At 54.2% G+C, this 14,012-nt stretch overlaps 5 protein-coding genes across 5 annotated transcripts; 3 read left to right on the top strand and 2 right to left on the bottom strand.

Annotated features, from left to right (window-relative positions):
• Positions 1–85: 85 nt before the first annotated feature.
• Positions 86–578, top strand: FIBRA_01190 (uncharacterized protein; the record flags this gene model as incomplete). Its single annotated transcript, XM_012323068.1, has 4 exons — positions 86–115; positions 184–283; positions 341–468; positions 522–578. 4 exons carry the CDS (start codon positions 86–88, stop codon positions 576–578), a joined length of 315 nt encoding a protein of 104 aa, XP_012178458.1.
• Positions 579–2,019: 1,441 nt separating this feature from the next.
• On the top strand, positions 2,020–4,218 carry FIBRA_01189 (uncharacterized protein; the record flags this gene model as incomplete). The annotated part of the gene is made up of 11 exons (XM_012323067.1): positions 2,020–2,367; positions 2,477–2,558; positions 2,611–2,806; positions 2,866–2,998; positions 3,045–3,122; positions 3,183–3,262; positions 3,322–3,429; positions 3,485–3,619; positions 3,673–3,796; positions 3,859–4,083; positions 4,144–4,218. The coding sequence occupies 11 exons, from the start codon at positions 2,020–2,022 to the stop codon at positions 4,216–4,218; spliced, it is 1,584 nt and encodes a 527-aa protein (XP_012178457.1).
• Positions 4,219–4,514: 296 nt separating this feature from the next.
• Positions 4,515–4,935, bottom strand: FIBRA_01188 (uncharacterized protein; the record flags this gene model as incomplete). Its single annotated transcript, XM_012323066.1, has 5 exons — positions 4,515–4,550; positions 4,605–4,640; positions 4,693–4,704; positions 4,767–4,851; positions 4,919–4,935. The coding sequence occupies 5 exons, from the start codon at positions 4,933–4,935 to the stop codon at positions 4,515–4,517; spliced, it is 186 nt and encodes a 61-aa protein (XP_012178456.1).
• Positions 4,936–5,284: 349 nt separating this feature from the next.
• Positions 5,285–11,901, top strand: FIBRA_01187 (uncharacterized protein; the record flags this gene model as incomplete). Its single annotated transcript, XM_012323065.1, has 12 exons — positions 5,285–5,346; positions 5,408–5,449; positions 5,498–5,542; positions 5,595–5,660; positions 5,710–5,846; positions 5,899–5,936; positions 5,989–6,031; positions 6,081–7,521; positions 7,581–7,979; positions 8,657–10,081; positions 10,133–10,974; positions 11,036–11,901. The coding sequence occupies 12 exons, from the start codon at positions 5,285–5,287 to the stop codon at positions 11,899–11,901; spliced, it is 5,406 nt and encodes a 1,801-aa protein (XP_012178455.1).
• A 374-nt stretch (positions 11,902–12,275) lies between these two features.
• Positions 12,276–13,032, bottom strand: FIBRA_01186 (uncharacterized protein; the record flags this gene model as incomplete). The annotated part of the gene is made up of 3 exons (XM_012323064.1): positions 12,276–12,608; positions 12,665–12,883; positions 12,943–13,032. 3 exons carry the CDS (start codon positions 13,030–13,032, stop codon positions 12,276–12,278), a joined length of 642 nt encoding a protein of 213 aa, XP_012178454.1.
• Positions 13,033–14,012: the final 980 nt, after the last annotated feature.

The raw sequence follows: 14,012 nt of genomic DNA, 5'->3' as shown, positions 1-14,012 counted from the left end.
ATAATGCTCAGGTCCGCCATTTGTCGCATTCCACTGTACCGCATCGCTGCCGCTCAAAGCCTCCGGTGCCATCTTACTATTCTCCATGTTTCGCGGAGTCCGAGCCATCCACAACGTGACTTGCGGCATGCAGAATTCTCGACAACACCTCGACGATGCGCCTCCGAGGAACCTAATGCTCAGGCCGTTCTTGAGACGCAGCAGAAGCTCGCACGAATATTACAGCAGAAGCCCGAACTTCAACAATTAGTGCTGGAACTCAAGGGCATCTTAGAGCAGGAAGGTGCGTCACGGAACCTAGGTGCACAGTGAGAGACGCTCTGAATATTTCTGCGCGTAGGTCTGGATCTCCAGGGGCAGACGATGCCCTCGAAACTTCAGTTGCTACGGCTGTTCATGAAACCAGAAGTAAGAGACGCGGCGACGAAGTTAACAGCAGCTTTCCAGGAGGCCGGTATAAACCCACAAGTGCGTCGTTTTGTGTGAGAGTATATGCGATGCGTGATTGAATTATCCCTCAGGAAATGATGGGACAGATGATGGCCATGCAGAAGTTCTTCGGTGATTTGAAGAAGTAATGTTGTCCGGCTGGTATTGATTCGCATGCGATGATAAACTGACTTGTTCATTGTTGTGCTACCTGAGGCGAATATGAGCCCAGACAGCAGCGTCAGTCAGTGCTATAAATGAAACGGTGCAGATAGGCTAGGATACCGTGTTGCATTCGATTGCCTTCTGACCCATCCACAAAACTTTGATTAAATTACAAAGGAACATAGTCTAGGGCTCCACAGTCAATTTGATGACTGGACCTCGAATATAGCGATGGCGTATGGATTCCACCTTCTCAACGTTTAATGACTTCGTAGCGGATAGATCGGTATGTATTCGAGAGCAAGTCAGCGGGCTGCCATCAGTTTCTAGATCAAAGAACTACATTATCATGAACAACGAGTTGCTTAAGTGGACATACAAGTCGTGCGCGTATGCCCAGGAACACTGCTAGGCCCTCGATGTGTACGTTCTTCTCTATGATGGACAACGTCATCCGTTCTGGGCGGCGTGCACCAGCGCTCGGAGTGAGCGGTTGTGCCATGAACGTTAATGCAAAATTTAGCACGATGTGGTTGAGGTCGTAAATACTCAGTGCAGTCAATGCTGGCATGCAGGTACGAATGGATGGCTGATGCTAAGGTTGCCAGACAATTGGATTTCTCTGATGACTTTGGTAATGATAGTGTGGTGCATAGGGTCGTTGACCTTTGCTTTGGAAGATCTTATGTATCGGGTGTTCCTCGAAGTGCAACCGGCCCCAGAAAGCCAATCAACTTGCAGCGAGCAGGATGGTCCTTAAGCAAAAATGTTGAAGGTGAGATTCGCAAAGTGCTCGAAGAAAGGAAAATGTGCTTGGTGAACTGCGGACTATGACAAAACATATCGGGCCGCCAACGACGATGCATGAATGCAACAGAAGGTAAATCTCCTGGATTAGAAGCTCCAGATAGAAAACTTCAAAAGATCTCCGATGGACACAGAGTGGCGAGTGTGTTGAGATAAAAATGCGCTTCGGACTTGAGGGGATAACAAGAGAACAAGGTAAGGCGGTAAATTGCCAATACTCAAAGTCGCGATGGCTGGCCTCATTGAAGTACTTTTTGCTTGTGAAGTGGTACTAGGGTCAGTTCGACATCGGAGTTATCCTGCAGGAAGTACGCGCACGACCATTCATGTTTTTGCACACCTTTGCTCTGCTCGTCTGAATATGAATGAGCGTGGTACTCGGCAAATTTGAATCTCTCACACAAGTGTGCACCGTCGTAGTAGGAATGTGCTGTCGTCATAAGCGTTGTCCCAATCGTCAAACTCGAATGGCGCATTAAGCGCTGATACCTATGGGCCATCCCGACGCAATCCCGCATAAGGAAGTCGCCCGCCGCACGCTCCAAGTCTGGCAAGCTGCTGTTCCTTTGGCTCCTGAGTGCACTCCTCATTGATCTCGCCTACCTTTAGCAGTCCTACATGGCAGACTCTGGGCCATCGACATCGACGCTACCACCTTCACTGGTTGAACCAGCACCTGAGCGGCCCTTGCCATCTACGCACTTCTACTCCGTGGAGTACCCTGGATATGTAAAGGCTACATCCGTTCCGCTCGCAATAGAACGTCTTGGAGGCCAGAGGAGTGTTGAAAACGCGCTCAAACGCGCCGCGACCAAGTCCGAATCCGTTCTCGAACTGCGCCTGCACTCAGGCAATCCCTTTGCGCATCCTATTGCAGGCGATGTGGTTTCGACAAATAATATCCTGCTCAAGGTCGTGAAGCGTAAAAGAAAGAAGCAGGGAGTGTCGTCCTCGGAGGGTGGTGTGGTAGGTGAATATACAGTAGAGGCAACTGGGACCATTCCCAGAACGGCGCGATTCAGAAGTGGGTCTTTCATGTGTTTTGAGTGAAGTGAATTCGTATGAACATGTACAGGAAGGTATGGCAGACTTCCAGTACCAGCCCGACATGGACGATCCTATAACAGATCTCCGCCTCGCCATGCAGTCTATGAACGGTGCGTCATATTACTATTCACGCCGTTGCCAGACCCAAATTTTGGTTTGCAGTGGAGGGTATCATGAATTTCAGAATTCCGCAGGAGAAAGAGGACTATTATGTCCCCAAAGACCCTTCGGCAATGGACATTGACCCTGATCTCAATGCAGCGGGCATCAGTGATCCCCCTGGCTCTACCCTGAAGAGCAACCTACGCCTCTTCCCGCCCCCTTTATTCAGTCGCCAAGTAATCCCTCAAAACTACAAGTATGCTTGCTCTCGCGAATATTGCATATTACTCTACCTACTCACATCGAGTCCAATAGCTTTAAGGCCAATCCTGCGTCGGTTGTTACCACCTATGTAGACGAGGAAACTGGCGAGGAGAAGAAGCGGCTAGTTAATAGAATGAGATGGAAGGGATATGGTCCCGTCTCAATCACCTATGCAGAGAAGACCGTATGTCTCCACTCGTTTGTCAAGTGCGTAAACTGACCTCGAGAAGGTTCCAGACAAACCGTTCGCGTCAGTAGAGGAGCAGCGCGATAAAACTAATCAAGCATTGCTGAAACGATTGCAGGAGGTAGTCATTTTTGAAACGTGGCCTTTTATACTTGTAATTGACATCTTCATCTGTTTGCAGCTGTTCCAGGAGCGCCCTATCTGGACCAGAGCCGCAATTTTCAATCAGTTTTCACCGTTTGAAATGCGTGAGATTATCAAGTTGGATCAGTGTCACTTGAGTGAATGGAACCATCACTGACTTTTGCCTCTCGACACAGCTCCAAAGTCCTCCTGCCACTAGTTTCGTATGTCTTCCAAGATGGACCTTGGCGCGACACGCAAATCCGCCTTGGTTACGACCCGCGGGAGGACCGTCGGGCACGTTTGTGAATAGCTATATGCTGCACTAGCTCGCCGCTCCTGACATTGTCATCGGCTCAGTTTCCAGAGATTGTACTTTCGGAACACCAGTCATCCCATCGTCCGGCCTTCCGTTGTCAGTAAACGACAAGAAGGCCGGACGGAGACCGCCATGAACCGCGTTATTGACGCACAGGGAAGAGAGGAGGACAAGAGGTATTCTTGCATTTCGGAAATATATGTAGATACTCACAGCATATCTTCACAAGGTCGCATATCTTTGATGGACTCACTGTCAAAAAAGAGACTGCCGCGTTCCAATTATGCGATATTCACGACCCGATGCTTAAGGAGATGATCGAAGACGAAGACGATCTCCGAGAGACGTGTAACGTAAGCGTCATTGCCAGCTTTGATTTGCACACTTTATGAAGGAAGCGTTTACTTTCTTGCAGGAGCGCGACGGTTGGTACTCGACCCACGCATTTGAGCGGATAAAGACGGTACTCAGACACAAATTCTTCTCACTCCTTGGTGGACACATTGCCACGCGCGAAGAATGCGAGGCACTGCTTGTTCCGCAGGAAGGCACCAACAAACTCCCGCCTGCCCCGAGGCATCGCCTAAGACCTGGCAAGCACAACATGGCAAAAGGCGCGTTGCGTCCGGAAGATGCTGCGGTAAGTCTCGTCAATGGGCATGATCTCTGATCGCTTTACTGACGCCTTTATCGCAATCAGGCTCAGAGACTGGTAGCGGCGCTGCAATTGCAACAGAAGAACGCGAGCGAGAATCGATCTCAGGAGCAACGGTGACAGGCTGGCTTGTGTCGCTCCCCGCTGTCGAATATCACCGAAATGTAGCGATAGGATCCAATTGTCATGATCCCTGTACTTTGCAACCAGATCAAACAAGGCCGGCATCGAGTGTTTTTGGGCTTTTCATTTCTGGAGAGCAGTCCTAAGCATACCGCGGTGCATATATGCATGGTGAAGACAACGATGGTTTACATGACGGTATGCCGTGCCCACGAGCAGTCTGGTCCGCTCCGACATCTCAACGCCCCCTGGATCGCGCGCACGGTGAAAGACGGTTGCTGCAGATGGCAACATCACGATTCTGCCTTTGCCTCCTTTCGCGCTTGTCGCTACGGAGGGAAGTTAGCCAGGCGAAACCAGTATATGGCATGGATAGGACGCACTGAACCGATCAGCGCATACTTTGCGTTGCGGCGGAACTGCGAGCAGAGGTTTGCGAGAAGAGCTTTTGAAGGTGCGAGATCAACATACCTTGGGGTCAACCTGGAGAACCAAAAGTTCATGAGTACCGCGTACGAGTAACCGTCGAGAAACCAGGAACGTACACCCTTCATGGACCGTGTCCTGTGGCTCTTGGGGTTCTTGATACCATTGCGGTGAGCCTTGCGGGTTTGGTTGTGGTTGGTATGGCTGGACAGAGAAAAATCGGGCCGTCAGTGGGGATTTTTGCGCACAGCAGCCGAGTTGTAAGACGTACTTCTTAGATTTGGCCATGGCGTCGGATGTGTCTTGAGGATGGGCTACTTACCGCGGTGGCGAGCTCACTGCGTCGCCAGCCTGGGAATGTGCGAGGGCGGGTGGCTGAAGAACTGTGCAGTTGCATGATGACGGCAGATGCCGAGGCCGGCGCGGCGAACCGGACACGACCGGTCCAGCTGCTCAATATCGGGCTGCGGATCTCGGCGGGAGGGTCGGCCGAACGCAGGCAAGATGGGCCGCCACATTCAATTTCCCCGCGCACCTCCTCTCGAGTCATTCCCGAGTCATTCCCCTCCGCTGACTCACTCCAACTCCATCTCTACTCGACGTTCTGCCCTTTGTCTCAAGAGACAGACAATCCAACATGCCTGCACCCGTTCAGCAACCTCGGACCCTATACGACAAGATCTGGGACGATCACGTAGTGTGCGCGCTCATTGCTCTGAACAATACATTCAGGATAACACTGACAGGTCAACGATCATAGCGATGTTCAGGATGACGGGCTAGCTCTGATCTATATAGATAGGTATGCGCCGAACGCAGTGGCTTTAACACGTCTAATTTCGCGCTACAGGCACTTGGTGCACGAGGTAACCAGCCCTCAAGCATTCGAGGGATTGTACGTCCCGTTTATTGCCTCGCGATGTCTCGCGTACTGACAGCATGACCAGACGCAACGCGGGCCGCGGCGTTCGTCGCCCCGACTGCACTCTCGCGACCGTGGATCACAATATCCCGTGAGTGCTTCATGAAGTACGCGTCGACGGGGGGCTGACCCATATTCAGCACTGTTTCCCGCAAAAACTTTACCTCGGTAGATTCATTCATTGAGCAGCCGGATTCGAGGGCGCAATGTCAAGCACTAGAAGAGAATGTTAAAGAGTTCGGTTTGACATACTTTGGAATGACCGACAGACGACAAGGTGGGACCTACGATTATTGATCATGAATACCTCTTACCCTAGTTCTTGTTAGGAATTGTACACGTTATTGGGCCTGAACAAGGTTTCACTGTATGTTAAGACAGTTTCGTGCGGAAGACACCTCAGCTTAGTAATTTCGCAGCTTCCTGGAATCACTTGCGTGTGCGGTGACTCCCATACTTCGAGTATGTCGGGTCAGTTATCACAGATACTTTCTGCTGAGATCTGTCTTAGCACATGGAGCGTTCGGCTCTCTAGCATTCGGCATTGGAACTTCGGAAGTCGAGCACGTTCTGGCCACCCAGACACTGCTCCAAAAGAAGGGCAAAAACATGCGAATCAGCGTGGAGGGCACTCTACTCGAGGGTGTCACGTCCAAAGACGTGATCCTGCATATAATCGGTGTCATCGGAACAGCAGGTGGCACAGGCTGCGTTGTTGAGTACGCCGGGAGCGTTATTCGCGGGTTCAGCATGGAGGCCAGGATGAGCATGTGCAACATGAGTATCGAGGGGGGTGCTCGCGCAGGCATGATTGCACCAGATGAGGTGACGTTCAACTACCTACGCGGCCGGCCCCTCACGCCAAAGGGCGAGGCATGGGACCGTGCCGAGGCGTACTGGCGCACCCTCCACTCTGACGAGGGCGCGAAGTTCGACATTGAGGTGAACATCCGTGCCGAGGACATTCTCCCGACGGTCACCTGGGGCACCTCGCCGCAGGACGTCGTCGCGATCACGGGTGCAGTGCCAGACCCAGCCAAATTCGCAGATCAGAAAAAGCGCGAGGCCGTCGAGCGGTCGCTGAAATATATGGGCCTTACGCCGAACACGCCGATGCAGGATATCAAGATCGATAAGGTATTCATTGGGTCGTGCACAAACAGCCGCATCGAAGACTTGCGCTCTGCAGCACGGGTCGTCCTTGCAGCAGGTCCGGAAGCCAAGGTTGCCGAGGGTGTCGTCGCAATGGTTGTGCCTGGTTCGGGGCTGGTGAAGCAACACGCAGAGGCCGAAGGCCTTGACGCTGTCTTCAAGCGCGCAGGTTTTGACTGGCGAGAGGCAGGTTGTTCGATGTGCCTGGGGATGAACCCGGACAAGCTCGAGCCAGAGGAGCGGTGTGCGAGTACGAGTAACCGTAACTTCGAAGGTCGTCAGGGCCCTCGTGGCCGCACGCACTTAGTCAGCCCCGCGATGGCAGCGGCAGCAGCTATGACAGGCAAGCTGACAGACGTGCGCAAGTACCTTGTTGCGGGAACGGAGTCGGGTCCCAAGCTGAAGCTCGCAAATGCCCTGGAATTTTTGACGGACGCTGTGCTTGCGTCGCCGGAGCCCGAGGCACCTGCTAAGACTGCGCAGTCCACGTCCGACAAGCCCCTTCCTGCGGCGGAGGCGCCCTCAAGTGTTGCCCCGTTGAAGATCGTGAAGGGCATTGTCACGCCGCTGCATATCGAGAACGTCGACACGGATATGATCATTCCCTCGAAGTTCTTGAAGACGCTCAAGCGTACTGGCCTCGCAAATGCATTGTTCTACCCCCTGCGGTGGCACCCACAGACTGGCGAGAAGACTGACTTCATCCTCAACCGGGAGCCGTACACGCGATCGAAGATCCTCGTGTGCGACGGCCCGAATTTTGGCTGCGGCAGTTCGCGTGAGCACGCACCCTGGGCTTTGTGAGTCACGGTCAGAATCTGTCAGGTAATTGATCACTCACCGGCTTGTATCATGGCAGGAAGGACTTTGGTATCCTGGTCGTGATCGCGCCGAGCTTCGGAGATATCTTCCGCAACAACTGCATGCAGAACGGCATGCTGCCGATCGTGCTCTCAGAGGCTGAGTGTCGTGCGCTGGCAGAGGACGCTGAAGCAAGACAGGAGCTCGAGGTCGATCTCGAGAAGCAGGAGATTCGACGCGCGGGCGGGAAGCCCACGGTTGCCTTCACCGTAGACCCGTTCCGCCGGCACTGCTTGCTAAATGGCTTGGACGATATTGCGCTGACGCTGCAGAAGGTGGGTGGTATCGAGGAGTTTGAGAAGCGGAGGAGCGAGAACTGGCCGTGGTTGGACGGATTTGGATACAAGGGAACGAAAATTCCGGTCGCTATCGAGCGGAAAGTCAAGCAGATGGAGTGGTAAGCGTCTGCCCGTGCAGCATTCGCGCCTTCCATTCAGATGTGGTTGTTGGCGGTCTGTACGTCGCGTCGACTTGTGTACTTTGTATATTGCGAGATGTTGTGTAGCGCTTATGGAAACGATTACTATCGGCAGTGATATTGATTGGTGTTGATCAAAGCGCAACCAGGGTCCGCGCATCTCCCTTCGACGTCACTTGCCAAGGGTAGGGAGTCACAAGCATTTGCCCTCTTCCTCTTCCTTCTCTTTCTCTATTTCTTTCTCCTTCTTCCAATTTACTCAGTATTAATCATTGAGGTCTTGACATCCGAGTCTTAGCCCGACGAGGTAGGCATCAATAGGGTACAGCTCGGAAGCACAGCAAAGGCCCTCTTGTGATGGTTGATGGTAAAGGCCGGGCTCGAGAGCTGAGCAACGAGTGACGACCGCGTTGGGGCGCGAGAACACGTGAGCGTGTAGGCGAGGGCGGCGAAGTGTGGACGGCGTCGACGACCATGCCGGGCGCTGTTGCGAGCCTGACGACCTGAGCGGTGCAGCACAACGAATGCAGCTTTCCGTCTTTCCCTCTCCCTGCTCGACATGCTGAGTGTCGGCGACGACCCCAGAGCTCAGTCGCGCGTGCACCGACCGCTCTCTTCCGAAGACAGTGATTGCGGAACTGAGACCGCATCCGCAGGCACGTCCCGCTTCCCGTGTCTTCGCCCGCTCTGTTATCTCACAGACTCCGCCTCTTTTCCTCAGCGCATCATCTACGCCCAAAGGTCGTCCGCCGCGACACCGACAACATACTCTCCTATTACCAGTCTGAACATGCCGGGCGTGCCTACTTGGCCTCCGATGCTGGTAGTCCTCCATCAATCATGAGAACAGCATCGTCCACCTCAAACTCGTCCGAGTACTCTTCAGAGTCTCCTGATGCCATTGCTGAGAGCCGACCGTATGCGCCAGCCACCGACTCAGGGGTCGCGGGCCACACCAGACGGCCTAGTGTGCCCTCCGAGGGCGGTGCGGACAGACGCCGTGTTGCGATTGTTGAGTTGGATTCAGCCCTCCCTCAATCACTGACTCGCAAAGGGAGCGAAAACAAGAGGCCGCCTACCATCGAGAGCGGCTCTGCATCGCTGGGCTCGACCATTTTGGCTAGACGGGGTCTGCATGTCGAGGGCCTTGCGCTGGTAGCACCTCCCGACGCTTCCCCGAGAACATATACAAATCTGACACCTCCGTCCACTGCGCCTCTCACTGACCGCACTGTGCCCAACGTGCAAGCACAGTCTGCCGCACACCAGCGTTCGATGTCCGAGGCAGTCGTGGCAGCAGACTCCGCAAAGCCGCGGCACCAGCACAAGTCATCGAGGGATGTCGGGATTGTGGGGGTGACGAGGGTGCCATCAGTGTCGAAGCGAGGGGGGCGGGAAGAGGGTACGACGCTGAACGTTCCCACCTTTCAGTCCGCCATCGATCCACGGTCGCCGTCGGCAAGCAGGACCCCTGGCGCCGCCCAAGCGAGCTATGCAACTCAGCCACAGACCGCCGCATCAACCACCCTCCGCTCTCCAAATCCAGATGGTCGCGACCACAAGGTCGTAACGCCTGCAATTGGCGAGTCCAAGGATATCTCTCAGCCAGTTGTTGGCCCCGTAGTCGTAGGCATTTCCTCAAACCTCATGCGACGAGACACCCCTCGCGACGCCTCTCACATAGCAACCTCCAGCGTGTCTAGTCCTGGGGACGTCTTTGCCTCCAGGCAAGCTCCATATGATCACCATTCCCGTTCATCACGCACAGAAACCCCATTTCGGTACTATGATCCCGAGTTGCATGCTACTGCTGGCCCTCTTCCTCCACCGCCCGCATTCGACCCAATCGTCCGTGTTACGTCCGCTACTCCCGCTCCACCGCGTCCTCCTCGAGCATTCGGTCATGTTCCACCCGCCGGCCCTAGACAAGATATACATGCCCTCCGAGATGCGCTACAGCTGCCAAAATCTGTCTCCGCTGCGTTGGCTTCAATGCCACCTCCGATGTCCCCCAAGCGCTCGGTGCCCACTCTTTCTAGAGACTCGTCGCGCACCCGAGAGGAAATACACGACGACGCTGGGTGAGCAGCTTTTTGTGATACCAATGGCCATCTAACGTTATGGCTTGCTAGACCATCGCGATCACTGTCGAAAAAGTCTATGCACGTCAGGGAAGGCGCGCATCCTCCGTCGGCCGTAATCGGCTCCCCTACGCTCGCATCCGACGAGTCTGTCATGCTTCGTGGTCGAGACAAGGATTCACGGACACCTGTGTCCGCTGACGATGGTTCAGCCTCGTTGGCGAGAAGCGCTTCGCCCAACGAGGAGAGCACGTCTAGCGAGACTGGTGGCGTATCATCTCCTCCCACCGACCACTCTCACTCTCTCCATGCGGTAAGGTCGGCAATAGACTTACGACGAGAAAATAGCTGGGTCAGCCTCCGGCAGGAGGAGGTTAGTCGTGAAGTTGCACCTGACCGGGCCTCATATCTCTCCGCGTCAAAATCGCCCGCGTCCTCAGTGTCTGCGCTGTCGCCTACACCGCCTCCAAAAAGCATTCGAGGCTCGCCCACGAATGAGCAACCACTGCCATCAGTGCACCCTTACGCATCAGGTTCGGGCTCGGGTTCTGGATCGAATACGAGCACCAACCCCTTCAGAGGCGCCCTTACGAACCTCAAGCGGTTTTCGGCGTTGCCGCGAACTCCATCTTTCACATCATCTGCTGCGAAGAATCCCTCTCCACCCTCTACGCGACATTCACGAACGCCGTCACCGCAGATTGTAGTCCCCCCACCGCGAAGACCACGTCCACCACGAGAAATATCTTCTTGGCCAGACGCAATGGAATTCAAAGATATTGTTGCCCGCAAGAATCCCCTTGCGCGTTCGATTGGATATGCGGAGCGAATCAACGAGCTGGTCACATATGATTGTGGGTTGGCGGATTGGGTGCAGATGCAGCGGCGACAGGGTATGTAGGGCGTGATTCGCATGTTAGCAAAACGAATTGACAACCCCGTTGTAATTGACAGCGACTTCGAGAGCGCGGTCGAGCGCAGTGAAGCTGACCGTGACACCAGCAACGCCGTCTGGTAAACCGCACGCGCCACAGCCCCGTCACGCGTCTCGCGGGTCGAATGCCTCCGAGCAGACATTCCCCACGCGGCCCGACGCATACAGCGCGACAGATCTGTCGACACGGCCCATCGACGTCATCCCAAATACCCCTCCCCCGTCGCTCCCTTATCCATCGTTGGCCCAGGCGAGAAGCCCGGCGCGCTCATCAACGCTGTTGATGACCTCGTCGCGGTCGCTTTTGCCCCTCTCCGGGAACAAGAACTCCGGGGGTGGTTTCTTCTCGTCCATCGGCAGGAAGACGAGCACGAAGAAGGATCGCTCGCCGGTGTCGCCGTCTCGCGTACTATCCAAGCGCAATGCCACGACGAGCACGACGACCCGCCCCGCTGTGCTGCAGGCCGCCACGGCGCCGACAGTCCCGGGGGGTCCACGCGCGGTGCCCGGACGGATACAGCGCGCGCAGACGTTCTCCGCGTCTGCCAGCCCGTCCCCGAAGGAGCCCTCGCCGCCGCCCCCCGCGCCGAGCGCGCCGCCACCGGGCCGCCAGAGTGCTGCTGGGCGCCGACCGTCCCTCTTTGCCCGCGCGCGAGGGCAGGGCGCCCCGCCGCAGGTGCAGCCACAGGCGCGCACGTCGCACACTGCTCGGCCACCTGGCCCCCCGGATCCCGACTTTGAGCGGCAGGTAGACAAGCTTGCTGATCTGCTGCCGCACGCGGAGAGGGGTGTCCTCGCGGGCTACCTGCGCCGCGCGGGGCAGGACATCCTCGCCATCGGGCAGTATCTCGACGACGAGAAGAACGGTGCGGTGCGGCGCTACTAGGGGTTTTATTCGTCCATCCAGCCATTACTCGTCCATTGTTCGCTCGTTTGTTCGTTCATTTGCCTTATGCTTCTTCATTGCTCTACGGTCGGATTGCGCCAATCCTGAATATTGAATATTGAATACTGAATACTGAATACTGAATACTGGTGCCGCGGACACGAGTTCAAGCAAGCTTGGGAGTATACATTACGGTTGTATCTATACCCTTCTCATTTGTACCATTACATTTCAAGCTGACGTACAGAATACGGATACATACTACAATTATAGCGTCTCTATTCATCGCGTAATGGATCGGAGGCCGGTTCAGCCTGAGGTCAGAGCGGGTCTGAAGCCACCGCCGTTGCGTCTGGGCGTCGGCGGTGCGAAAACTATGCATATTGACAGCTGAAAGCGTTCGGTGTGACACGAGGGTAGGGGGTCTCACCTCGTTGTTGGGGTCTGCCCATGCGGGCTTGGGCAGGCCATGCATTATTATTCGCGGGTCGAGCCGACTGTCGAACATTGGCGGCTCCTATGAGATTTTCCACTTCTCCAACGCTATCCGTCCGGTCGGACTGCGTCGTGTGCGATCTGAAGGACCGCTCGACGCCGGTGTTGAAGGGCTGGCGCTGGGGGTTGTGGCGGGGCTGCGCAGACGCAGGTTGGCGCCATGAGGTTCCGGGCTGCATCGCAGTGCGGTTTACGATTGGGGTACGTTGGATCTGATACGTGCTGTGAAAAGGGATTTGAAGTCGGCTAGGTGTAGACAGATACAGACCCCGTGCGCCTCCATGTCTCCTACAACAGCCCCTACATTCACCGCTCCGCCTACGGTCGCGCCGAACGCCATACCGGATTTCAGCTTATTAGACTGCTCGTTGAAGATGGGTCTTTCTCCATGAGGGTTCTCGTTCCCTGATAACGGAATTGCACCTTCGCCACTGCCGACGAGGTTCGGTGCTAGCAAAGCTTTCCTTTTGATTTTGTCATATTGTGTCTAGTGTCGGATGGGCCAATCATTTGATGGAGACAAGGATCTCTGATGTTTTGACATACCTTGAGTTTCTGGTACTCCTTGTCGCGCTCCTTGAGCGAGTCCTGCAGTCCTGCAGATTTACGGCGCTCTAGTTCCAAGTCCCGCTCCATTTCTGTCAAAAGTATCCTGCAAGAATAATGAATGTAATTTGAGAATGATTTTACCTGCGAATTTGTTATTGAGCAAACTGATTTCTCCGTTCGCTTCAGAGATCAACCGATCAACAGTGCGCTACTCGTAATGGCCTCAGCTTACTCAACCTTCTCTGATTACGTTTTCTAGCTGCTTTTGTAGCTGGGCATTTTTCTCGTTGACATTGCGATAGAGTGCATGTTGGAAGGTACTGTCCAGTAAATTAGGCTGCACAGCGGTCGTAGATTCAATCGAGATAGTCACTGTTCTTGATGAATCTGATACTGCCAAAAAGACATTGCTCTGAAGAGGGTTCACCAATACGAATACAACACTGGTGAGCTACATAGCAGCCTCGCACCTGCTACAAATTTCCAGAACGATGGTTGGGTTCAATCCAGATAGTACTGACTTGAATTACACCATCAACACGCGCAAACGATGCATATATGCGCATCGACGTACAGTTTTATAGTCGTTGGACGGATGCAGCGAACACACCTGTCGTGCATTGAACATCGTGCACACGAAGGTAAATCTCTCGACATACGACAACATCGTCACTGTATATGATTATATCTTTAAATGAGAGTTTCAAAAAGGCTGTGAGCACTCACGGCTCCGTTAATGATGTTTCGCAAGCTGTGTAACGCTGGAACATTATTAACCAAGACATCGGGATTCTTCTTACCTGGACATAGTCTTGAGGCATTGAAGAGTTCATTCGCGCAGTCAACTGTAGGTAGAGTGATAATTGTTTTTAAAAAAGGACGCGCAGCGGCTCTTAAAGGGATAAGCCTCACCACAGAATATATGAGAGCCTAGACAATCCCGAATGGCAACGAGATCAGTCACGGAACGCCTGGAAAATGAGTAACGCACAAGTGGTCTACCAGAATATCTTTCATATTCAAACGGTTTAACAGCCGAAGATAACTTACTACAACCGCCTTCTCCG

Source organism: Fibroporia radiculosa (genome assembly GCF_000313525.1).
Source record: "Fibroporia radiculosa TFFH 294 genomic supercontigs, scaffold508, whole genome shotgun sequence".
In the NCBI taxonomy this organism is placed as follows: domain Eukaryota; kingdom Fungi; phylum Basidiomycota; class Agaricomycetes; order Polyporales; family Fibroporiaceae; genus Fibroporia; species Fibroporia radiculosa.
Note: the sequence above shows the minus strand (reverse complement) of the source record. Positions and strands in the feature narration are given on the sequence as shown.